This window comes from Parastagonospora nodorum (assembly GCF_000146915.1).
Source record: "Parastagonospora nodorum SN15 chromosome Unknown scaffold_35, whole genome shotgun sequence".
In the NCBI taxonomy this organism is placed as follows: Eukaryota; Fungi; Ascomycota; class Dothideomycetes; order Pleosporales; family Phaeosphaeriaceae; genus Parastagonospora; species Parastagonospora nodorum.
Window position 1 is genome coordinate 77163 of NW_001884583.1, and position 23479 is coordinate 100641.

Sequence of the window (23479 nt, forward strand, 5' to 3'; positions counted from 1 at the left end):
ATACAACATGGCATCCTCGGCGGACAATGTGGCGCCTGTCGAGAGCTTCGGCGAAAAGAGACTTGCCGAAACACCATTGAGAAGCGAGGAAGCGTCACGGGGAAGCTACAGATTCAAAAACAAGAGAATGAAGAATGGGCACGCTGTACAGAGCAAGATCTTGAAAACCAACGGTACCAACGAGGAAATTCTATTGGAAGATGTAACGGCGCTCATCAAGAAACTCACCGTAGGAAAAGATGGAAACGTAGCCTCGAAAGATCTTCCGGAAAGGCTCGCAGAGATCGAGGTACAGATCAAAGAGATCTCGTCTACCGGCGATGGGCTCGGCTTCCAGGAAGGCTCCGATTCGGATCAGGTCTATGTGGTTCCGTTCACAGCACCTGGCGACAAAGTAACGGCAAAAGTCTTCAAGCACTTTGAAAAAGAAAAATACACCATGGCCGATTTCATCAAGGTCAATAGTCCCTCGGAACATCGTGATCAATCGCTTGTCAAGTGTCCCTACTTTTCATCCTGTTCGGGCTGTCAGTTCCAGATGCTGCCCTACGACTTTCAGCTGCAACACAAGAGGTCCATCGTCGAGAAAGCCTACAAGAACTTCTCCAACTTACCACCAGAGCTCATCCCAGTCATTGGCGACACAATCGGCTCTCCTCTCCAGTACGGATACCGCACAAAACTCACCCCTCATTTTGACGGGCCTCCAGACGCCAGGCGCAGCGATGGCCGCCACGGCATCAGGCGCACGTTCAAGGAGATGCCTCCAATCGGGTTCATGAAGAAGGGCACCCGTATCACCATGGATATTGAAGACTGTCCCATTGGCACTGATGCCATACGCAACGGCAACAAGCGCGAGCGTAAACGTGTCGCCGCCGAACTCGCAAACTACAAGAAAGGCGCAACCATACTCCTTCGCGAAAGTACAGAGCGTATCCCCAAGTCTGAATACGATGCTTCAAAAGAAGAAGACAAAGATGCCGTCATCGAAGAGCGCGGAGACTTCATTCACCGCAAAACATGCGTTACAGACCCCAACGCCAAAACCACAGAATACATTGACGACACGTTCCAATTCGTCAATCCCGCCGGCTCCTTCTTCCAAAACAACAACTCCATCCTCCCCGTCTTCACCCAATACATACGCGAACACATCCTCCCCACCACCCCAGAGCACAAAATCACACACTTGATCGATGCATACTCTGGCTCAGGACTCTTCACCATAACCCTCTCCGAGTTGTTCAAATCCTCCCTCGGCATCGACATCAGCTCCAGCTCCATCGACTCCGCCACAACAAACGCGCGACTCAACAACCTGCCCAGCACAACCACACGCTTCATCGCCGCCGACGCTGCCAAACTCTTCGCGTCCATCTCCTCTCCCGCCAAAGAGACCGTCGTGATGATCGACCCGCCCCGCAAAGGCTGCGACGAGTCGTTCCTCAGGCAATTAGTAGAGTACGGACCTCAGAGAGTGGTGTATGTCAGTTGCAATGTACACACGCAGGCGAGAGATGTGGGTGTGCTTGTTGGCGGCATGATGGGCGTGGATGGTGGGTTTGGTAAGGGAGAGGGGTGTTATGAGATTGAGTCATTGAGGGGATTTGACTTCTTCCCAATGACAGGGCATGTTGAGGGAGTCGCGGTGTTGAGGAGGAAGGAGGTTAAGGAGGAGGGCGAGAATGGAGTGGCTGAAAATGGAACGGCGGAGGGAGGGGACGGGATGAAAGCGTAGTTTGCTGCATCCTGCGTCATACTCTGAGAGAGCCCGATACAGGCGAATAGCACCAGTTGAGGGGCTTCTCGGGAGCTTTTCAAAGTGCTTGGTCACATTGTCTCGATTAAAACGACCTTGCAATGAATCTGGTCTCATTCTTGGACTTTTGCAGTTATCTCATACTCGCTCAATATAATCTCCCAACATCAATCCACGCCATTCTAAACTCATGTGCTACCCGGTCCACCCAAAAGCGCAAACCTTCGCACAATGCTGGGGCCTATCTCGTCGTACTCGGCCTTGGTGTGGCAGTAGCTCTTGAACTCTGGCGTCTGGCCAAGCAAACTGCCTCCGAACCATGGACCGTGTCGTTGCCTCTTGTGTGTAATGACGGATACTTCCAGACCACCACTCTTTGCGCCACCGCTCCTTGCTTCCGAAGCCTTAATCCTCGCGTCTACCAGGTGCCTAATGTCACGCTGCAGGCGACGACCGAAATCCTTGTAAAGCGTCGAACCTCCAGAGAGCACAATGTTCTTGTACAGTCCTCTTCGCACGTCAATAGGTGAAGTCTGAATGACGTTGTCGACGATGGTGGGGAGCGGGGTCAGGAAATCTGAGGAGTAAATCTCGGGGTTGAAGAAGATCTCGGGCGCGAGGAAGCGTTCGTATCCGACATCGACGACAGTCGTCTTGCCGTTGGGGTAGTTCACGGTGTGCTTCTTGAATCGGTCGTCCGACTCGCGGTCGAAGCGCGCGAACTCCTTGACGATGTCCGGGCACACATAGCAGTATTCTTCCTTGATGCGCTCCGCGGTCTGGAGCGAGCTGTCTGGCTCACCACGCTCTCGGAGGAGTGATTGCACGAAATTCGTGATGTCGCGACCTGCAATTGGGACACTCTTGATTGACGAGCCAATAACGTACCCCTCGGCAACGGGAATGACGTGGGTGACACCGGCACCAGAGTCGATGACAGTACCAGTGAGGGACCGGTCTTGGACTTTGGAGCTAGTCCACGAGGCAGCTAGTGCAAGGACGGCCTGTACAGCGATATATAGACCGGCTACATTGAAAGACTCAAACATGATCTCAGCAGTAGCTTCACGGTTCTCGGGAGGGTTCAGTGGCTGTTCCTTGTCAGCAATCGGGCGACTGTAGATACACAGCGGTTTTGCGTACAGGCTCGGTGAGGAGGAAGTGGTGGTCCTCGGGTTCGACCCTCAGGTACTTGAATATCGAGTTGGACCAGAAGCGCTCCATGAGATCCTAGCAGATATCAGCTTTTCGTCCGTCCCTGTCTGTAGCCACCGCATTCGCATACCCAATTGTCTATTTGACCGTGCCTGATCGGGTAGTTGATGCCATAGCCGGCGCCTCCTGCTGCCGCGAGAGCCTCGTCTCCGATAAAGAAGTCCAGGTCTTCAGTGCCGCGCTTCCCAGAGAGATGCCCACCGGGTCCAGCGCCGCCGGTCAGGAAAGAGGGCTTGTTTGCGACCGCGGGGCGGCCGGAGCCTGAACCACCGCTACCGCCTGTTGGGCCTTTCGTAGCTATGGCCGTGGGGAAGACGAAGGAGGGCGAATCGTTGCCGGCGAAACCTGTGACGCAATGTCAATATGCATACTGGCCCTAGATTGCTACAGGGAGCTGTACCGAGCTTCGAGTAACCCGTGCCGCTACAAGCCAGCGTCAGTACTCAATCGCAGTATGGGGGCCCGCAGGCAGCTGGGAGCTTACTTGTCCATGACAACGGCGGGGGTTTGGGACGCCATCTTTGCGACTGCCCGCGGAGATGGTCGATTGCAAGAAGCTGCTCAAGAGGGCCCGTTGGTGAGGGGATGGGTGCGCGTGCGAATCGTAGAGGTGTCTTGGGCAGAGTGGTGGGATAGCGGAGGTTGGTAGATGATGTGGGCTGCACACGAATCAGGGACGCCCCGCTCCGCCCTTGGCGCCGGCGGAAATGAGAACAAATGGCGGGGAACTGCAGCTGCAGACGCGTGCTATCGCTCTGACAAGTCGCGCTCCGAGTCTTCTCTCTACACACTGAGTCGCACCGTCGCACCTTCCTGCATGCATCGCATAGACGTGCCTTCGCCAATTGACGGGGTTACGTGATGCATCATATGCAGCTCAACCACATGGCTTGAACTGATCGCAAGGAAAGAGCCGTCGACATCAACACCCACAGTTCTACTAACATCCTCTTCTCTCACTGACCTGAAATCCTGCAGCCCCCGAGACTTCTCCCACTCTCGCTGTTCGCACGTAGACTTTACTTCTCCATTCCGCCTTATCACCGCTACGGCGATTCTCATTCTTGCCATTCTTTCATCTTCCTGTCCGGCACATCGGCACGCTCAACTTCTCTACACCACGCATCTTCACATACCCTTTTTTGCCCCATCTCGACCCGAATGCCCTACTGATCTCGCATTTCCAAGCTTCTCGTCCGCGAGCCTTTGCACCACAGATCTCCTCGTTCACCATAGCCTCACACGGCACCAGACAGACACCCCGCAACAGACCTCTCACAATTGGTTCCCATCTCCGGAACTTCCGACAGCGCCTCTCGAAATCTAGGGGCATGTCGGCTCCCTCTCGCCAATATGCGACTGCTGACGGCACGTTCCCAAGCGATCCCCACACGCGCAAGGCCACGCGTAGTCCGCCCAGCGACGACGTGTGCTGCATATATGTTCATGCAGGCGCCGGCTACCACAGCCACCAAAATGAGAAAATCCACCTTGAAGCCTGCAATGAGTGAGTGGACCAGGGCGACGTGGAGGCTAAACGAGATGACTAACGAGCTCAAAGTGCCGCACAGCTAGCAATGTTGATTTTAAAGAACGGGGGCACGGCGGTAGATGCTGTCGAGGCTGCCATCAAGACGCTTGAAGACCGGGAAATCACAAACGCTGGATACGGCAGCAACTTAGCCATGGACGGCGTAGTTGAGTGCGATGCGGCAATTGTCGATCATCATGGTCGTAGTGGAGCTGTCGGCGCTGTTGCTCGTGAGTCAATCTATGACACCATAAGCTTGACTAACAAAGCATCTAGAAATCAAGAACCCCATTTCCTTGGCTCGTTTGGTCCATGAGCATACCATGCACTCACTGACTCTGCGGCGCGTTCCACCCAACCTACTTGTCTCCCAGGGTGCGACCGATTTCGCTGTCGAAATGGGCATGCCGATCCTGCCTCACGACGCTCTAATCTCACCAGCCGCGAAAGAGCGTTGGCTTAGATGGCGTGCCGACCTTAGGGTTGCTGAGCGTAAGGGCAGGAAGTCTGGCAACCACCCGTCGTGCTGGCAGGTGAGGGGCGATGTCGCACCTGAAGATGAGGTGGCTCAGAGAAAGATCCGTCAACAGCACACGGAGAACCTGTTGGGGAAGACTTTTTCGGGCCGGTCACCCTCGCCATCTCCTTCCGACGAGAACCTGTACTACACCACGGAAGATACCTTGACCACCCCGTCGGATCCATCACTGCTTCCTTCCGAACGGTCATCGGGCTCGTGGCCTGGCGCAGATCGCATTGCAACCCCGGACACGTCAGACCCATCACCTGCACCTGGAGCGGTCCGCCCTCATACCGTTGCTGAATCTTCACGCAATGCCCTCATCAACAGCACACAGAAGGTACCCACCCTTGGCCAGTACAAAAACTATCGAGGATCCCAAAATCCTTTCCCTGGAGATACAGAGATGCAAGATATACACAGTGGTCCTGTTCGAATAGTACCAGACTCGGGACACAACTCGTGGGCTGATGGCTCCGGCGAAGACTCCGACTCTGCATTAAGCGATGCAACCATGAAAGCAGAGAAGCCAGATCGACCAGCAGAGGACGCTCTCATCACGACCTTGCCAGTGAAACCACCAGAGAAGGAACTCGTGGCGCCCTCACCTCGTCTTACAACTCCCCTGAGTCATGTGAAAGAAACAGCACCACTTCCTCCTGCGCCATCTGCATCTTCCCCAAAGCAGTCTAAATCAGAAGAGGATCACATTACAGACACCGTTGGGGCTATTGCAGTGGACAGCTGGGGCAACATCGCTTGCGGTGCCTCTTCTGGTGGCATTGGGATGAAGTACCGAGGACGTGTCGGTCCTGCAGCTTTGGTTGGTGTTGGTGCCGCTGTTGTTCCCACGGACCTAGACGATCCAGAACAGGCATGCGTAGCCACCGTTACCAGCGGGACAGGCGAGCATATGGCAACGACCATGGCAGCCACTGTCTGCGCTGAACGCTTGTACCAGAGCGTCAAGAAGAACCGGGGCGGAGAGTACGTTGAAGTTTCTGAAGACGAAGCTCTCAAAGCTATGATTGAGAATGAGTTCATGGGTAGGCTATTCCTCACACATTACTCTGAGCCTTTTTCTGATAAGAACCAGGTCATCCCAGTGTCAAGCACAGCAACTCTGCTGGTGCGATAGGCATCCTCGGCCTCAAGAAGATGAGTGGGGGCATGCTTCTCTATTTCGGACACAACACCGACTCTTTCGCCCTGGCATCCATGTCCTCAGACGAGCCAGTACCAAAGTGCACAATGTCCCGTAGTAACGGCAATGGCCAAATTGCGCAGGGAGGTCGCATGTTGCCGTTGAGGCGGAACAAGAGGTCCAAAATAACGCAGCGCTACCGGTAATACCTGGACAAGACCGATTCTGCATTGGTGGCAAAACGACCAACCCATTGCGTCAGACTACAACAACCCTCTCCCTCTCATACCTCACTGTTCACTTCTCGACCAGCATCATGCCCTTCGATAGCTACCTTACAAAGGTGATCCAACTGCTTGTTCTAGACCTAATACCCATGGTCCTATCGTGTTCATAGCGACCCTATGCGGCAGCGTTATATCCATTGTGTGGCGGGACGACCATCATACCTGCTGCTTCCTGTTTTCTTGAGTGCAGCGTGGTCAATCAACGAGATGCCGATTTCCAACAAAAGTTGCATGATGCTGTTATTGGAACGACGAGGAGTGAGTATGAATGAATACATAATGATCAATAGACCTATATGCCTCTCATCATGCGCCGCCGGTGACAAGTAATTTGCTGAACAGCGTCGCAATAGGTCGTAACACTCATGTTACTCATCAGTGTCCTCTTGGAACCTACTTATACTACACTGAGCGATTCTAGTCTGCTTCATTCTGGAGGGTATGTGTGGAAGTCTACCAACACATCACGCTCTGAAGTCGATACAGCCATTGGCCGAGAGATCTTGGCGGTGAGATTCCATGTAGGGGTTGATTTCTAATCCCTCTGTCGTACCACATTAAGTTTGAACCTTAGCAGTATTAGCTTACATGGCGATAGGGAGTGGCCCCCGTGAGCGAGGATATGGTTGTACAAGTCTCACGTCTTTCTTAGATCATCTGCTACCGATGGTGGCTCGCCTCGGCCGAGCTGCGATGTGCGACCCACCTTAATTAAAGCGGCGCTATGCCGACTATCTCACTGGGCTCCAATTACATACAGACATATCAAGATACGGGTTCCTCCTTGCTCCACAAGCAAAGCAAAGTCAAAGTTCTGTTTCTTCTTGGCATGCTCTTTTCGTTCGTTTTACACCTTGAGCTGGACTCAAATGCGTCCATTGTGCGCCCGTTGCTATTGAATTACTAATCAATACTGCTCCGTGACAGCATATGGTTCAGGACCAACGTCAGTTGGGCTCTGAGTTTGTAAATAAACGGTGTGTCCGGTGGTGAATTGCGGAGTCGTCCCCGCTTATCGCAGTGAGACCAGCGGGTGTTCGGTACACCGAGGTCTATAAAAAGCGCACTTGCCCCATAGTTTTTCTTACAGTACCTTTCTATATCAGACAACACCAAAACCTCTTTACCCTCAACTGAAGATATCTCAAGTCGAAGCTAGCCACATCTTTCATCATGGATTTCTTGCAGGCTCATGATCTGTCTCACAAGAACGGTGAGACTACTCACTACTACGAAGGAGGATCTAAAGATGGCACTCCTCTGATTTTCCTCCACGGATGGCCGGACATTGCGGAAACCTGGAAGCACCAGCTGAAGTACTTTGCTGAAAAGGGCTACCGGGTCATCGCCCCTGACATGCGCGGCTATGGCGGCTCTTCAGCGCCCTCCGACAAGCGGGGCTACTCACTGGAAGTCATGGTACCAGAGCTTGTCGAGTTTGCAGAGCACCTGGGTATCAGCAAAGCAGTCTGGATTGCCCATGACTGGGGCTGCGGAACCAACAATGCTCTGGCTGCGCATCACCCCGAACTGTTCCTAGGTCTGGCGAATCTCGCAGTTCCATATCGGACAATCGAACTCGGCCTCAATCATATGAAATCATGCATCAACCGCGATATCTACCCCGAGAATGAAAATGAGTGGGGCCAGTGGTCGTACATGAGGTACTACGAGCTCGAGCCGGAGAAGAGTGCGAAGGGCTTCGAGGGATATATTAACAACATCACAAAGGTCATGTACGCGAAGCATGACCCGAGCGAATGGGGCAAACCATCTCCATCGAGTAAGGTGATGAAAGATGGCGGTTGGTTCGGCGGACATCCCGAGAAGATCCCAGACATTCCGCTCGAGTACACTTCGCTCGACGAATCGCTGCTCAAGAACCTGATCGCAAGCCACCAGAAGCACGGGTTCTTCCCGCCTACTGCTTGGTATTTGAATCACGACGTCAACGCGGTGTACGCCAAGAGCGAAAAGAATGGCGGAGTCTTGGAATTCCCTGTTCTCTACGTGGACGCCAAGTACGATGCCGTGTGCTCACCTTCTACGACGCCGAAGTTCAAGGAGGTACAGGAAAAGGCCACCAAGGACTTGACGTACGAGACGGTCGACGCAGCACATTGGGTACAGTTGGAGAAGCCACACGAGGTCAACGCCGCTTTGGAGAAGTGGCTGAAAGCTAAGGGTTTCTAAGTAGATATGATCTTGAAATGATAGAGGTGGCAGAATCTGGCTACAGGCTAAGATTCTGAAATGGTTGTGATCATGGATTGAATACAGCTGCCAGGACTAATACAAATCACTGTTCAAATGCTGCAAAATCAGTGTCACCTCTGCGTCCGCAGCTTCAACGAGGTGCTCAGGTGGATATTCGGCACTCCAGCCAACTTCACGAGCTCTTTCAGCCTTGAGAGTACATCTGTTATGACCGGTCAGCTTTCTAATCTACTAGGTGCATCGAAGAAGCTTTCAGCTTACTTTCCACCGACCTGTACTGGCACAAGAGCTTTCGGACAGCCTAAGGCCAGTGCAATATCGTTCAGAGCTGCGTTGTCTGCCTGTTTTACTTCGCTGCTCGAAACTACTTTTTGTTCTGCAAGTGCCCTGGCTATAGCAGCATAGATGTCAATCCACGCCACGCTGCCTGAAGAGGCGAGGTAATACCCTGTCTTGCCCCAACTTGGGTTTGCTCCTGACAAGATGCTTTCCAATAGCTTCACGTACAATGCTGTATTGTCTTTGATATGACAGACAGGCCATGTCTAATATACATCATTAGCGATATTGAAGCTGTGACTTCGATAAGAGAGATGGTGTGCACGTACAGCGCCTTTCGCATTCACATCATACACTGCGCCAACCTTCTTTGCGGCTCGAACAACAGCTGTAGTCTGGATGGATATGCGATTGCCGAAACCTTCGCCCTCACCATAAACAATACATGGTATGAATATGTAACTTCGAACTCCGTACGACTCAGCAGTCTCGATGATGGTGTTGTTCGTCTGCACGGCCTAGGGACAAGTCAGTCTTTCCAACTCTCCGTGCTTACAAGTGCAGCAGCGAGTACAGGCCAAGTGAAAATCCATTACTCACCAAGTTCATCATCCCATGCGGCGCCCTCACCTTTTTCTGCATTTCAAACAACCCCTCCTCATCATCCCTCAACTCCCGATCCGTCGGCATGCCCGCATGTTCGCTAAAAATCTTCGCGCCCGAAGTATGCAGGAAATGAACCTCTTGTCCCGTCTGTCTTTTCAACTCGCCGAGTGCTTTGATCAAGGGAAGCTGAAATGTAGAGTTCAGGGCGTCGATGAGGAAGAAGATGATTGAGATGTTTGCTTCCACGATAATCTTGACAACAGTGTTCTCGTCGGCAAAGTTGAGTTTGAGTGGCTCGGCGCCGCATTTTTGCACTTGTTCAGCTTGCTGGTCGGAGCGGACGAGGGCGTAGAGAGTTTTGTGTGGGGGCAGTTTGGTGCGATTTAATTGAGCGAGGAGCGAGCCGCCAAGATAGCCTGACGCGCCTGTGATTAGGATGGAATGAGACATCCTAGTTTGTATTCTCGGATGTAAGGTAGAGCGTTATGGGCTTGCTAGGTTCGTGGATGATTGTAAATCGACTGCTTTGTAATTGGAGCTGGCTTACCGAGGTTCCGACCTCATCTGCAGGATATGGCAAGCACGTCACTCCATCTTTCAACGTACATATCTCTTACTGTTGCATATTTAGACAAGAATAACAGAGGACATGTCACGTTGCGTTTCCATCGCCCGGGCAGAATACACAAATTTGCAGCTACATGAAGGTGAATTTGCAATTAAATTCTCGTATGAGAAACAACCAGCAGGTAGACTACATACGTGCTTGAAGCCTGGGCAATTTTAAATCAATATTATTCTCCCCATCCCTCCAGAAGCTCAGCGTGGTCGCAAAGAACAGACGGAGGAATTTACCATTTCTCAATCGCCGGCCTGAGATCAATCTCCCATGTGAAGTTAGTCACTGGCTGAGTGTGCAGCCACCAGTAATCATTCGCAATCTATAATCACCCGTTAACACTATCTTCTTAGTCAAATGAAAGGATGGATATCGACTTACCCCATCAGCGCTCAACTTAGCCTCAGGCGGCATATCCTTCAACCACTCCTTCGTCCTCGGAATATCGATCACACCATCAATAATGGCATGCGCAACGTGCACCCCTTGCGGTCCAAACTCCCGTGCCAGAGACTGACTCAGTGCCCTCAACGCCCACTTGCCCGTCGAAAAGCTCGCCATCTGCGCATTCGACTTGACACTCGCCGTCGCACCGGTGAAGATCAAACTCGGCGGGTGCTCACTCTTCAGCTCAACCCCCTTCAACAACAACGGCAAGAAACTCTGACTAAACAGAATCGCACCATTCGCACTGACATTCAAACTCGCCGCGAACGTCTCAGGCGGGATTTCGAGGAACGGCTTACGCATAAACGGGCCCGAGGCATTGAAGATTGCGGCAGCAGCTGCGACGTCGTTGCCGAATTCTTTCTTGATGGCTTCGACGGCGGACTTCAGACTGTCGACGGACGACACGTCGGTGCTGATGCCGAGTGCTTTCCCACCGGAGGAGTTGATTTCGGCGGCGAGGGATTCAAAGTTTTCGGGCTTGCGGGCGAGGAGGACGACGGGGTAGGCTTTGGAGAATTTGCGGGCGACTGAGGCCCCGGTTCCTGGGCCGACGCCGGCGACAATGGCGATGAGTTTGGAGACCATGATGGGTTGTTGAGAATGTGTGTTTGGTGATGAAACAACTCTGGATGATGTGGGACTATCTTGAAAAAGATAGTTGCTGATGCTCTTATACCTCGGATGGCGCACTTGGAAGTTTGTATGTTTAGTAAACTACTTGTAGTGTAATGCCAGGGTCGGATTGCGACAGCGCGGAGTTAGCAAGCAGCGAAGCACGTCATGATTAATAATCACCCCTCTTTTACCGTACTCGAAAGGCTTTTGGTTTCAATTGATGCATGTTGTGCATTCAATGCCATAGTCGCTATGCTAATGGTTTGATCATATCTCGTGAAGCGCATGCTCGCGTGGATTAAGCCCTCCCAGCCCTACCAACCTGGATCATCTCACCAGTTGGCTTGTCATCACTCCTCAAGACTGCCCAGCTTGTGCCGTCAGCTTTGACAAGGGTCATCTCAAGCTTCGTGCCTAATATCCTGAACTTGCTCTCTTCTGGCTTGATGGATGCAAACAGAGGGAACTCGGTCTGGTAGCGCTTGCCGTCTGTGGTTCGCAGGTCGAGGTTGACGGACTTGGGCTGGAAGTCTATCACGGCGGTCGACTTGTCGATCTTCTTCAGATACAGTGAAGCAACTACCGACACGGCTGTTTGGTAGTAGTCATGTCTGTGGTGGTCAGCTTACGCAAGTCAAGAAGATGCACTCCAGACTGGCTTACCGAACAGTGTCCAACTTCTCCTCGCCGCCCTTGTCCTTCTTGCCACTGCCGACAAACAAATGCCTGTCTTTGGTCTTGCACCCCTCTATGTTCATGAATTGATCGAACTCTAGTACCCTCCTCTTGCAGCAGCTCCAGCCCTTGCTGCCCTCGTGGAAGATGGGCGCACCGGGGTGATGTACACACTTCTCTCCGTCCCTATCGCCTCCCTTGTGAGTCACTCCACAGCCTTTCCGCCTGCACGTCATGCCATCCTTCAGTGCGATACTTGGATCATCGTCCTCTGACTCGGGTGGCGGGGCGGGCGTTGATGAGGCCGCGGGCGCGGCTTGTGCGGCGGGTACGCGGGGCGCCGGTGTCGGCAGTGATTCTTCCAATGAGCCCAGATCCACCTGCGTGCCATTGGCGATATCTGGAGCTTGGACGGGTTCGGGTACGGGAGTGTCGTCCACTTCTGAGTGTTTGCCCGTTGTGCAGGGCTCAATGGCCAGAAACTCGTCGAAGGTGAGGACGCGAGGTTTGCAGCATTTCCAGCCTATACATACAGTCAGTATGGAGACCAGACTGCAGTACGGAACTATGCACACCCACCTTTCTGCCCCTCATGGAACACTGGCGGACCGGGGTGGTATACACACTCCTCGTCTTCGTTTTCGTATGTTTTGCCGCAGCCCTTGTGAAGACACTTTTTGGTCATCTTGCTCGCCTGTCGATAGTGCAAATGATTGGAAATTGAGGTATTTGTGTCGTGTTCGAGCTTCCGTCAGCCCCAGAATTGTCCCCAAGCTCGGAATATTCTGGAAGTCGCGGTACGTCACAGCGCTAAGGCCGGCAGAACGCGAAGCTTAGCTGGGCGGTGAGAAGCTCCCTCAACCTTCCCAACACCTACGTCTTACTGCTGTACTGCTGATTATCATCTTGATCTTCCGCATCTAGCCGCCTGCACTGAGCATGTTTCGCACGACAGCTCGTCTGCTTGATTGCCGCATCACCTTCTTCACTCGAAGCCCGTGCGGGCTCTGTGACACGGCGAAGGCTGTTGTTCGGAACGTTGAAGCAAAAAGACCATTGACCTATCACGAGATCAATGTTATGGAACCTGGCCAGGAGAAGTGGAAGAGTATGTATGAGTTCGACACGCCCGTGGTAAGCTTCGAATACTTGTATTTGTAGCCAACGAGTACCTGAGTGTCAGACAGATCCACATCGACAAGGCGGGTGCTCCCGAGACCACCGCATCGTCACTAAAGCTCATGCATCGATTTAAGGAGGAAGAAGTCCTGAATCTAATGGATGCTGCTGAGCAGTCATGACGCTTCGGCCACATTTCGGATCTAAGCGACGATTGGAAGCCACGTCATACAACTCCAATAGCATGCAATAGTGACATGTCCTGTCCTAAATTTGTCGTTGGCAAAGGGCCCCAACTAGCGCGTGGGGATGTGGGGTAGCGCTTATGAGGGGTCGCGATAGCAATACAGGACGATGACGATGCTGCATTTGAAGCGTTGCCGTGTACCCTTGCCGAGGCCAGCAATCAAGCTCCAGTTGCCAAACAAAAACACATTCATCACTACTGAAAGTCGCTTCAATCAACCTTTCGTCAATTCCAGGACCATGAACACCCTCCAAGAAGCGAGCAAGATATACAATGCCTTCAAAAAAGGTGGGCCGAGTTTCGGAGGATGGCAGGTACTTGGGTCCGCATTGGCTTTTCATTCCTTCTGGCTGACAAAGTCTTTCAGATGCTTCCAGGCACGAATCATGCCCGAGCCATTGCTCGCTCTGGAGTAGACTGGGTATGCGTTGACACTGAACACGGGAACATTGATGGTAACCTCACGTTCTGGCCAATTTCGAATCAAGGGTCTAATACCTTGCAGATGCAGCTATGCACGAAGCAGTTGTAGCTATTGCGAAAGAAGGCGTAAGCCCTATTGTCCGCATAGCTGCCAATGAAGCCTGGATGGTCAAGCGAGCACTCGACTCTGGCGCTCACGGCATCGTAGTGCCCTTGATATACACTGTAGAAGATGCTAAACGTCTCGCATCATCCGCCAGATTCCCGCCAGAAGGACATCGCGGCTTTGGGTCACCTTTGCCTGTCCAATGCTTCAATGACGAAGGCATGGCGTACTATCTTCAGCATGCAAACACAACACTCCAGACCATTGTACAGATTGAGACAGCTTCCGCTCTAGAACACGTGCAAGAAATCGCTGCCATTCCGGGAATCGACTGTTTGCTCATTGGGCCTTTCGACCTTGGCAACAATATTGGGCGGCCTATCCTGGGCGAGATGCATCAGGAGCTCAAGGACGCGATTGAAGCAATCAAAGAAGCGGCGCACGCTGCAGGCAAGAAGGTTGGTATCTATACAAACAGTGGCGAAGAGGCCAAAGCGTACGCGGACAGAGGCTTCGATATGATCAGTATCTTGACCGATCAGATGTGCATCACGCAAGCTTTCAAGCAAAGTCTGGCCGTGGCCAGTGGTCAGGCTGCAGGTAGTGGAAGTACAAAGGTGAAGGGTTATGATGGCAAATAAGCGACCCGATTGGGTGAGGAATGCAACCTGTCTTGCATCACATAGCGCATTCCGCGCACCTGAAGCGCCTGACCAGACTTCTACCCTGGCAACAAATGCCTTTTCTTTACTCTGTCTCTTATTATCTTCTTTCTCATGCGTCTGCACCTCGAACCTATCGCCCATCATGAAGCTCTACCTCGCGCTCCTGACTTTACTTCCTACTATCCACGCAGCATGCTACACTCCTCCCAAACCACAGACGCACGATTCAAAGCCCCAATCCAACACGCCAAAAAAACGCGCCGCGTCACCTCAAGCCCAGACAGATGATTTACTTGACGCCCTCCCTTTCGACCCCCTCTCCGGCCCCAGCGCCATAACAATCGACCTCCCCCCACAGTTCCTCCCTCCCCCCTGGACGCCCACCTCCGGACTCGACTCGCCATATGGCGTCTCCCCCTGGGACGACAGCGGCAGCAGCCAAATGACCGACAACAGCCCCAGCATCTGGCGCCAATGTCCCAAGAAACACCTCGACTGCAGGAAGTGTCCGCGCGACTGGCGGTGTCGGCGCGCCGTACAAGCTGCAGATATTGCGCCGGAAGATGATGGGAATTCCAAGTGTCCGATTGCGAAATGCGATGCTGGAGGTGTGCAGTGTGGCGTGAAAGCGCGGTGCACGAGGGGATATTGCGTTTGCGATTTGGGCATGACAGGAAGTTCAGATGCGTATAGGGGCACGGAGGGATTGGGAAAGGCCACAGTGTATGTTGGTCCTGGCGTTGATTGCAATACGCCGTGTGATGGGTTGAGTTGTAAAGAGGTGGCGCAGTTGGATGATGGGGTGTGTTACAAGAGTGGGGATACGAGTGATGAGTTCGAGGATGAGAAGGAACTGCCTGGACCGACGTACGGGGGTGTTATGGGGAATGTCACGATTAATGGGCAGACGTTTGATCTTCATGGGACGCCGCAGTAGTGTAGTGTAGATGAGAGTCTTGTATGATAGCTTCTACTTTTAGCTTGTGGAATTAATAAGGTATGTGTTCCGCTACGTATTGTAATGCCACAATATCACGACGTGCAATATTTTCTGGACCGTCTTGAACCGTCGCGTACGCCAACTTCCTGGCATCGAGTGGAATATGCCGGTATCGGTATGGAGAGAAGGCACAGTACGACTCCAGATGTTGCCGCGAAACTAAGTAGGAGACCACGTAAGTAAAGTGGCCTGATTATGCTATCTGACGTCCTCACTGATCATATCCTACAATGCAGCAACCAGTGCTTCTGGCTACAAGAAGATTGTGATTCACCGAAAATAATGAGCAATCAAGAAGCGTCCAGCAGGAAGTCGTGGTGAATGGCTCTTGGGTTTTACTCATTCACCTTCGTCTGTCGTCCCCACACTAGTATAAAGACCTCCATCGAATTTTCTTGCGGATCTTCCTTCCTCCAAGCTCCAACTCTCTCAACCTATACGACTGCTCCTATTACATAGAGATCTTCCAACCAGCCTACCTATTCTGAAAATGCCCGGTCTCCAAGGTAGCAAGTGGGCATCAAACACTGGCTCCAAGGACAACAAGTCACAAGACGATAAAAACAAGGGCGACGGACCAAAGGATGAATCGTTAGTGACGCTTTAGCGTACGACATCTGATCTTTCACTAACGATTTTGCAGGCGCGTCTCTGTCCCCTACTTCGGCTTCGTCCTACCTCCCCTCAAGCCCAAGGACACCCTCGCTGGCCCTCCCAAACCAGCCGCAGCTTCTACTCCGAAAAAGGCTGTGGCGGCGCCAGCTGAGACGGCCGCTCCCCCTCTCGGGGCCTTCAAGATGCCTATTGCGCCTCCCAAGCTCATTGAGATGGTTGACACTCCCCCGCAAGCCGCAGAACCCGAGAAGCAGCTCTCACGCGCCGAGATTGCCGCAACGAAGACCCGAGCTCGCATGGCGGAGATCATGGGACCACGTCGTCCCCATGCTACGTCTTCAGGTGCCAAGGGAAAGGGTGCCGTGGCTTCCGCCAAGGGTAATGAGAAGGAGAATGGCGATGATGACAAGGATATGTCGGGGTCTAAAGGCGATGTGGAAATGAATTTGATGGACTGAGGGTGGGGCGAAGTCATCAAGAGGGTGCAAGTGGATGGAGATCTGTGTAGATTATACTTGTCTTGATGTACTTCAAAGCTTAGCTTGCGCCTTATGAGTAGAGGCCTCCCACCCGCTCAGGCATGGAATCTTTTTTGTAAATACTGACAGTGGAACTCATCGTTCCATTCCAAGCTGAACTGCTGATTCGCAAAGATATTTCTGTAATGTGCCTCGATAGTACTCTTACTGGAGTTGTCTGCCAGGATGGGCGACACTCGCACTCGTACAGCTCCGTATGTATTTTGCGAAGATGGCGCAGTGTAGTATTTTTAATAACAGGCTTAGCTGCTATAGTCCATGTTGATGCCATGCCGTATGCCTTGCTCTTGCCCATCTCTGCATTGGAGATGACTGTAGATGAAGTGATCCAAATGGTAAATGAGTTAGTTTCTATAAATCATAATGGTTGCAAACATGTTCCGCTTTCGATTGTCCAACATGTTCGATTGTGGTTGAGGGGAATGAGTGGGTTGAAGCCTGAGGTTGAAGAAGGGCTGATTATGTCATTGGTGGTCGGACCTTTGGCAGCTCTCCGCCGATCTAAGTGGAACTTCTTCGAGCTCCGCGTCTTCGTCATCACTACCCGCCCCAAACACACCACATGGCGTCGCGCACACGGCTGATGGCCTCGACAGGCTCCAGCTTACTCAGGAACTCGCGAACACTGGCAATTTCAAGATCATCGCCTCTCGCTACTGCCTTGGCCACGTCGTCTGCCCGCAGCTTCTCGCAGCTCACCTCGCATGCCTCGTCCAACCCAGCCAGCGTCTTCGGCTCCTTTGGCGGACAGTCATCCCAGAATGGACCACCCACCTACTTCTCGTCGCAAAAGCGCACTCCTGCAAATACCATTATTCGATTCGTGCCGCAACAAACAGCATGGGTTGTCGAGCGTATGGGAAAGTTCAACAGGATACTGGAGCCTGGCCTAGCGGTTCTAGTGCCAGTCATTGACAAGATCGCCTACGTCAAGAGCTTGAAGGAGAATGCCATTGAGATTCCCAGTCAGAGCGCCATCACGGCCGACAACGTGACCTTGGAGCTCGACGGTGTTCTGTACACGAGGGTGTTTGATGCTTACAAGGCCAGGTATGCTCCTCTACAAGCATTCGAGTATACCTCAACATCTTACTGACATGCTGTAGCTACGGTGTTGAAGACGCAGAATATGCCATCTCCCAGCTTGCGCAGACGACGATGCGCTCCGAGATCGGCCAACTCTCGCTCGACCACGTCCTCAAGGAACGCGCCAACCTGAACGCAAACATCACCGCCGCCATCAACGAGGCCGCACAGGACTGGGGTGTCACCTGCCTGCGTTACGAGATCCGCGACATTCACGCGCCAGAGCCTGTCGTCGAGGCCATGCACCGTCAAGTCACGGCCGAGCGCTCGAAGCGTGCTGAGATCCTCGAGTCAGAAGGTCAGAGGCAATCCGCCATCAACATCGCAGAGGGAAAGAAGCAGTCCGTCATCTTGGCATCCGAGGCGCTGAGGGCGGAGCAGATCAACATGGCGAATGGTGAGGCTGAGGCTATTCTGCTCAAGGCTCGCGCCACTGCAAACGGTATCGACGCTGTCGCACGAGCTATTGCGCAGGGTGAGGACGCCGCACAGAACGCCATCTCGCTGTCCGTGGCCGAGAAATACGTCGACGCATTCGCAAACCTGGCCAAGGAGGGTACAAGCGTCATCGTCCCCGGAAACGTCGGCGATATTGGTGGCATGATCGCGAGCGCCATGGCAGTATACGGCAATGTCAACGCCTCGCAGGGCAAGAACTCGTCTGGAAAGCAGATAGAGGGTTCTCCGGCAAGCAAAAAGATTGCAGAGCTGCAACAGCGACTACACGACGCCGAGGGCGGATCCAACCAGGTCCAGGACGAGATCACAAGAGTCATGGACCAGAGGCTGAACAAGAGGTAGAAAGCAAGAGCTGATCACGACACGACTGTATATTATTCTCGCTGTACAACAGCATAGGCCAACGAGCAGCGGCGTTATGCATAGCTTGGGTCCATTGGGATGTGTTATCCAAAAGCAGCGTCTTTTTTTGACTCCACTTCTTATGTCGATACAAAGTCAATCAACACTTCATCATGTCAACCGCTGCAGTGCATCCAAGATTAGCTTCGCACTCTGCTCTCCGTCCTCCCACACAAAGTTGTGCGTGCCTTTGATGTCCCGAACCTCGAGAACTCTTCTCCCAGTCACAATATTTGCTTCTTCATCACCATCCTCCATGACTATGCTCCACCCCTCGCGGTCAAAGGCCACGCACATGACATCCCTCTGCGCCCTCTCCACCAACTCATCCTCATAACTATGCGCCAGCACAACCAACTTGCCTCCCTTCCACACATCCTTCCCATACCGTCCCGCAACCGGCGACACGCCCTGGTACACACTACTGTCGGTCCCAAACGCCCCGCTGATCAGTGTGCTGTAGATCACAGCCACATTTTCCGGCACCGCAGGCGGCAAATGATTCCGCAGCAACAGCGGGATGTTGTATATCCCCGCAATCAAGATCAACCCTTCTGGACCTAGCCCAATGTCCCCTGTCATCCCCGAGACGTAATGGCATAGCATCGTTGCGCCACAGGAATGCCCGAGTCCTATCCAGCGCTTCATGCCATGTTCGCGCTGCAGGAAGGACACGGCGGCGGCGAGATCCTCGATGTGCGCGGGGTGCGCGACGTTTCTGTCTGGATCGGAGGGGTCCGAGGGGTGTGTGGGATGCGAAGGGTATGGGGAGAGGCGGTAGTTGAGGGATGCGATGCCTGCGAGATTAGATGGCGGGTTGGAGGAGAGATGTTTGATTGTGGCATTGGCGTTGGCAGCGGTTTGTAAAGGGTCGCGCCATGCGCCGCCGTGGATGAAGCTTTACAACAAGTCAGATATATATCGCAAAGAAGCATTCTTTTTGGTGACAAGTACACTATCCACAGCGATTTGTCTGCATCAGACTGCTCGAGAGGCCGGGGAAGCCATATGTCGAGCGTTTGCAGCGGACTCGACGACTCGCCGGCGTACGGTATCGACGTTGTGTGTTTGGGGTAGCTCGTGGCGGCCATGTTTCGCGAGGAAGTTGGGATGACGACTGGAATGTTTTGTTTGGCGGGGTAGCTGATACCGAGCGAATCCTCCTGCATGTCAACGGCAGCGGCGTCGTCGATCGCCTAACTTAGGGTTAACTTACGCGACGCGACTCCTCCACCAACGCAAGCGACTCTTGGGAGTAAGCACTCAATGTTCAACAACGAAGGGGACTATGGAAGGTTGTTGTAATTCAATTGCTCATTTTCATTCAAGCTATATATCGAATAAGATCTCCATCATCCCAAAGCCAGAAGGGCTATCAACACTAATTAACCACCAGCCAGATTCGGCGCGCACCGAAAAACGCCAATGCGATGCGATTATTTTAATCCAAAAGGTATCTCTTCAAGGACCGTTATAAGGCGCGGGTTGCACCAATGCGACGCAACTACTCAATGTCCGACATAAACACTGCCCGAGCACATGGGCGACCCGAGTGCACGAAAGCGTGATTGTGCCATGTTTCTCAACGTACAACGATGCTCAACGCTTACAAGAAAGCAGCGACAAAGGCACCGAAGCCGAGAACACCACCAGCAGCAACCTTGACGTTGGCAGCAGCGCCCTGAGAGTTCTGGGGCGCGTTGGTGCCAGAGGCGTTGGAGCCGGACTGGCGCGCGCCGGAGCCTGAAGCACCAGCACCGGTTCCTGATGCAGCGGGGGTTGAGGTCATGATCTGGACGGTGGTGCTGTTGTCGGCGCTGACGACGACGGTGCGGGTGCTGTTGAACATGGAGCCAGTGCCGGGGAGGACGAGCGTGTGGACACCAGGGCCGACGGCGGGGATGTCAGCGGGCGCAGGCTGTTGGGTAACGACAGCAGGCTGCGAAGTGACGGCAGCGGGCTGGCTGGGGATGTTGGTGGCAGCGGCGGGCTGGCTGGGCATGCCAGTCACAACGCCCAGAGAGTTGGTCTGCTTCAAGAACGAAGTCTGGGGGTAGGCATCGATGGACGACTGGGATGGTTGTTAGATGATGATCTGAGGGCTGATCAGGTGGGTCACAACTTACAGTCTCAGCAGAGACGGAGGACTGAGCAGACGCAGCGACGGCGAAAGCAGCGGTGGCGAAGAAGGTAGAGGCACGCATCTTGAAGTTTGTGAGGGTTGTTGATTAAAACTTAGTGATTGTTGTTGTAGTTGTATATGGCGAGTAGCGATTGTATGAGGACTTGTACAAGTAAATGTCAAGAACCGGTAAGTGATGGACAGTGAGTGATGGGATGAGGAAGATCCAATGTAAGGAGAGACGGCGCCTTTTATTTGGAGCAAATGTCAATTCCCTCCTGTCGCCGAGCACGACTGCACACACCAAGCAAGCATCGGAGCTCAGCCCCTGTCTTCGCCTACGCTACCTTGCCCGGGCAACGCACGCTATTCCCCAACAGGAACGCATCTGTGGAGATGCGCCAATTATAGCTCCCAGCTAGAGCCTCCGATGCCCTGTGCTCAATCTTCCGGGAGAGGCAAAGTTTCCAGTTCGCCCAAAACGTGGAAATTTCTGATCCATCTGGTTCGTGTTGAGCCGAGATGAGGGTCAATGTGTTGTATTGCATGGCCTTACCTGGCACCTGGCCAGGTGGATGGCAGTGACAGTGACAGTGACAGTGACAGCGACAGTGGCAGTACAAGCCTCTCTGTACTATCAAACAACGCTGAACAGTGTCTCTGCGTGCTGTCGCCGTCTCTGCTGTCCAGCGCCACTGCGGTTTCATAACTATCGTATTCGGCACCACTGGTTGCACCACTGAAAACACGTTTCTATGGGGACATAGCCGACGACGATCACCTCCCTTTGCTTGACACACACCCACATCACATGTGTTTTCCCCTGCTCGCGTCCCACAACCACGGTTCTGCCCTTCTCCTCACCCGGACCATCACAGTCAACCACACTTCCCCAAGCATTCCTTTCCCCAGCCTAATTTCCAGCCGCCACATGCGATATCGATAGCGATGGGGCGAACAAAACCGCCATCCTACTGTACCATCGCGAACCAAAACTTTCCGGTGTGTCCAACATCAAACTAGTGACGCGTCCAATACACCTCACAGCAGCCTTGGCACAGTTGCCAGAACCATCGAGCCAGCCAGCGTGTTTCGCAGCTTCGTAATTTTGCCTGTGGTGTGTTGCGCTGAAGTGGAGACGCGCGCGGGCTGGAACGGGCAACGACGCCGTGTAGACGAGATGATCGGTGATCAGACGCGCCCTCGCCCCTTACCAGCGTGATGTCATGGGTATTACCAACGATGCCAGAATCAGAGAGAAAGCCGTTGCGTCTCTGGTTTTTCGTTTCGCATGATTTTGGGGAGAGCCATGGGTTTAGATTGGCAATAGGTTAGACGGGCCGATGTTGGGGTGCATGGGAAAGGAGGTTGCACTCGGTGTCGGTTGCTTGTGCCGTGCCCGCGCTGGGCAGCGCTAACATTGTTCAACGACACGAGGGGTGTATAGGTATCATGCGCTGTCTGCTTTGGTTCATGAGCTTCTATTTTTTCGAAAGATCGCCCTACTGAAGCTGGGTCGCGCATTGTGGACTTCCATAAGAAAACAAGTATGCCTCCATATTTCGACGCAGGCATCTCCTGACCGCACAATACCACGGTGGTAGCAGCCTTGGAATGATTGCCGTACTCTGGTCCGGGACCGTGAGCAGGTGTAACCATGTCATTTCAAAGTGTAATCGGCAGACTGCTGGAGTACCGCATCCTTTTCATTACATAGTAGATATCGTCGTCGTCGACGAAAAGAAAGCTGCAGTGCAAACAAGAGCGCGCAGCTCTTCTCTTCTTTGATCAGACTCTTCTTCCTAGCCGCGCTCTCCTCTCTTCTTCGCCGCACTGTTCTCGAGCATCGATCATTCATCTCTTGTGTCTGTCGTAGCCTCATACATCGCGTCATGTGTGTTCATCTTTCAGGCTAGGAATCAGACATTACATTTACCATCTGCATCTTTCTTCTTTCCTTTCCACCTTGAGGTGAATTGTCAGATGTTCTGCTTCTTGCGCATGTAAGACTGACAAGAGCGCTTCCGATCATAGACTGCCTTGCAGCCTTCAACTGAACGTCCGTACGCGGTATCGTTCCAACGCGGCGTTAGGGTGTTGAAGTGAGGGTTTGCCGAAAGTCTAAAGGGAGAGCTCGCAAGGCAAATCAGACACTACGGCTGGAGAAGGGTTGGTCGCGAGAGTATGGAGAATTCGGACACGCAAAAGACAAGGCATTGCAATGTCACTGGTGCGCACTCCTCAGTCATCGCAATTAATCGTAACCAACATCTCTGTGTCAAAATGCATCACGAACCGAATCAAAGCATGTCAACGAAGCATGGTCAAGTCTTCCGTGCCAGTGGTGTCAGGCATTTCTTGTAGAGGAATTGAAGGCAATGTATGTTGAAGATGCTCAGAATGTGCTTCATTGCAGATGCCTCTGCTGCACTACTTGACCGCCTCAATTCCAAGACACTTGTAGCAATAAGTGTTTGACCCGTCGCTGTCGTTATCCCAACCACCATGTGTATCGCATAGGTAGTATTCACAGCACGTGTGTCCATCCGCCTCACAGCCACAGTCCACAAATATCTTACCGTCCCCTCTATCCACCAATTTGACAGCCTCATCGATCTCCACAAAAGACTGATACAGCTCCCGACGAAGGCTCTCCCAGACCGGCAACTTCTGCTTGAAGTCCTTGTGCGGCTTGTTAACTGGTCCATGAGGATTTGGTGTATAGCGGTCGCCCCCCATACCCGAAGGCTGAAACTGGTAATTCGTCATGGTAAAG

The 23479-nt window shown here is 52.9% G+C and overlaps 14 protein-coding genes across 14 annotated transcripts; 8 read left to right on the forward strand and 6 right to left on the reverse strand.

Moving 5' to 3' along the window:
• Window positions 1-7: 7 nt before the first annotated feature.
• On the forward strand, window positions 8-1741 carry SNOG_14991 (hypothetical protein; the record flags this gene model as incomplete). The annotated part of the gene is made up of 1 exon (XM_001805104.1): window positions 8-1741. The coding sequence occupies one exon, from the start codon at window positions 8-10 to the stop codon at window positions 1739-1741; it is 1734 nt and encodes a 577-aa protein (XP_001805156.1).
• A 113-nt stretch (window positions 1742-1854) lies between these two features.
• On the reverse strand, window positions 1855-3800 carry SNOG_14992 (hypothetical protein; the record flags this gene model as incomplete). The annotated part of the gene is made up of 4 exons (XM_001805105.1): window positions 1855-2878; window positions 3070-3322; window positions 3462-3760; window positions 3787-3800. 4 exons carry the CDS (start codon window positions 3798-3800, stop codon window positions 1951-1953), a joined length of 1494 nt encoding a protein of 497 aa, XP_001805157.1. The 3' UTR covers window positions 1855-1950.
• A 754-nt stretch (window positions 3801-4554) lies between these two features.
• Window positions 4555-6378, forward strand: SNOG_14993 (hypothetical protein; the record flags this gene model as incomplete). The annotated part of the gene is made up of 3 exons (XM_001805106.1): window positions 4555-4738; window positions 4785-6074; window positions 6125-6378. The coding sequence occupies 3 exons, from the start codon at window positions 4555-4557 to the stop codon at window positions 6376-6378; spliced, it is 1728 nt and encodes a 575-aa protein (XP_001805158.1).
• Window positions 6379-7586: 1208 nt separating this feature from the next.
• Window positions 7587-8767, forward strand: SNOG_14994 (hypothetical protein). The gene has a single exon (XM_001805107.1). The coding sequence runs from the start codon at window positions 7633-7635 to the stop codon at window positions 8650-8652; it is 1020 nt and encodes a 339-aa protein (XP_001805159.1). The 5' UTR covers window positions 7587-7632; the 3' UTR covers window positions 8653-8767.
• SNOG_14995 (hypothetical protein) lies at window positions 8749-10011 on the reverse strand (the record flags this gene model as incomplete). Its single annotated transcript, XM_001805108.1, has 4 exons — window positions 8749-8878; window positions 8938-9221; window positions 9285-9473; window positions 9556-10011. The coding sequence occupies 4 exons, from the start codon at window positions 10009-10011 to the stop codon at window positions 8749-8751; spliced, it is 1059 nt and encodes a 352-aa protein (XP_001805160.1).
• A 401-nt stretch (window positions 10012-10412) lies between these two features.
• On the reverse strand, window positions 10413-11215 carry SNOG_14996 (hypothetical protein; the record flags this gene model as incomplete). Its single annotated transcript, XM_001805109.1, has 2 exons — window positions 10413-10502; window positions 10562-11215. 2 exons carry the CDS (start codon window positions 11213-11215, stop codon window positions 10413-10415), a joined length of 744 nt encoding a protein of 247 aa, XP_001805161.1.
• A 235-nt stretch (window positions 11216-11450) lies between these two features.
• On the reverse strand, window positions 11451-12605 carry SNOG_14997 (hypothetical protein; the record flags this gene model as incomplete). Its single annotated transcript, XM_001805110.1, has 3 exons — window positions 11451-11856; window positions 11909-12443; window positions 12500-12605. 3 exons carry the CDS (start codon window positions 12603-12605, stop codon window positions 11544-11546), a joined length of 954 nt encoding a protein of 317 aa, XP_001805162.1. The 3' UTR covers window positions 11451-11543.
• A 217-nt stretch (window positions 12606-12822) lies between these two features.
• On the forward strand, window positions 12823-13467 carry SNOG_14998 (hypothetical protein). Its single transcript, XM_001805111.1, has 2 exons — window positions 12823-13054; window positions 13108-13467. Exons 1-2 carry the CDS (start codon window positions 12860-12862, stop codon window positions 13219-13221), a joined length of 309 nt encoding a protein of 102 aa, XP_001805163.1. The 5' UTR covers window positions 12823-12859; the 3' UTR covers window positions 13222-13467.
• Window positions 13468-13799: 332 nt separating this feature from the next.
• Window positions 13800-14456, forward strand: SNOG_14999 (hypothetical protein; the record flags this gene model as incomplete). Its single annotated transcript, XM_001805112.1, has 1 exon — window positions 13800-14456. One exon carries the CDS (start codon window positions 13800-13802, stop codon window positions 14454-14456), a length of 657 nt encoding a protein of 218 aa, XP_001805164.1.
• Window positions 14457-14622: 166 nt separating this feature from the next.
• On the forward strand, window positions 14623-15417 carry SNOG_15000 (hypothetical protein; the record flags this gene model as incomplete). Its single annotated transcript, XM_001805113.1, has 1 exon — window positions 14623-15417. One exon carries the CDS (start codon window positions 14623-14625, stop codon window positions 15415-15417), a length of 795 nt encoding a protein of 264 aa, XP_001805165.1.
• An 860-nt stretch (window positions 15418-16277) lies between these two features.
• Window positions 16278-16553, forward strand: SNOG_15001 (hypothetical protein; the record flags this gene model as incomplete). Its single annotated transcript, XM_001805114.1, has 1 exon — window positions 16278-16553. The coding sequence occupies one exon, from the start codon at window positions 16278-16280 to the stop codon at window positions 16551-16553; it is 276 nt and encodes a 91-aa protein (XP_001805166.1).
• A 643-nt stretch (window positions 16554-17196) lies between these two features.
• SNOG_15002 (hypothetical protein) lies at window positions 17197-19430 on the forward strand (the record flags this gene model as incomplete). The annotated part of the gene is made up of 2 exons (XM_001805115.1): window positions 17197-17684; window positions 17741-19430. The coding sequence occupies 2 exons, from the start codon at window positions 17197-17199 to the stop codon at window positions 18519-18521; spliced, it is 1269 nt and encodes a 422-aa protein (XP_001805167.1). The 3' UTR covers window positions 18522-19430.
• A 444-nt stretch (window positions 19431-19874) lies between these two features.
• Window positions 19875-20920, reverse strand: SNOG_15003 (hypothetical protein). Its single transcript, XM_001805116.1, has 2 exons — window positions 20708-20920; window positions 19875-20652 (listed from the first exon to the last, which is right to left on the reverse strand). Exons 1-2 carry the CDS (start codon window positions 20783-20785, stop codon window positions 20188-20190), a joined length of 543 nt encoding a protein of 180 aa, XP_001805168.1. The 5' UTR covers window positions 20786-20920; the 3' UTR covers window positions 19875-20187.
• Window positions 20921-23027: 2107 nt separating this feature from the next.
• Window positions 23028-23472, reverse strand: SNOG_15004 (hypothetical protein; the record flags this gene model as incomplete). The annotated part of the gene is made up of 2 exons (XM_001805117.1): window positions 23028-23188; window positions 23283-23472. The coding sequence occupies 2 exons, from the start codon at window positions 23470-23472 to the stop codon at window positions 23028-23030; spliced, it is 351 nt and encodes a 116-aa protein (XP_001805169.1).
• Between the last annotated feature and the right edge of the window lie 7 nt (window positions 23473-23479).

Coding starts and splice junctions, on each gene's coding strand:
- SNOG_14994 (XM_001805107.1), top strand. CDS start 7,633: ATGGATTTCTTGCAGGCTCATGATCTGTCTCACAAGAACGGTGAGACT.
- SNOG_14998 (XM_001805111.1), top strand. CDS start 12,860: ATGTTTCGCACGACAGCTCGTCTGCTTGATTGCCGCATCACCTTCTTC. Junction 13,055..13,107: donor ATGAGTTCGACACGCCCGTG/GTAAGCTTCGAA, acceptor AGTGTCAGACAG/ATCCACATCGACAAGGCGGG.
- SNOG_15003 (XM_001805116.1), bottom strand. CDS start 20,785: ATGCGTGCCTCTACCTTCTTCGCCACCGCTGCTTTCGCCGTCGCTGCG. Junction 20,653..20,707: donor CCTCCGTCTCTGCTGAGACT/GTAAGTTGTGAC, acceptor CAACCATCCCAG/TCGTCCATCGATGCCTACCC.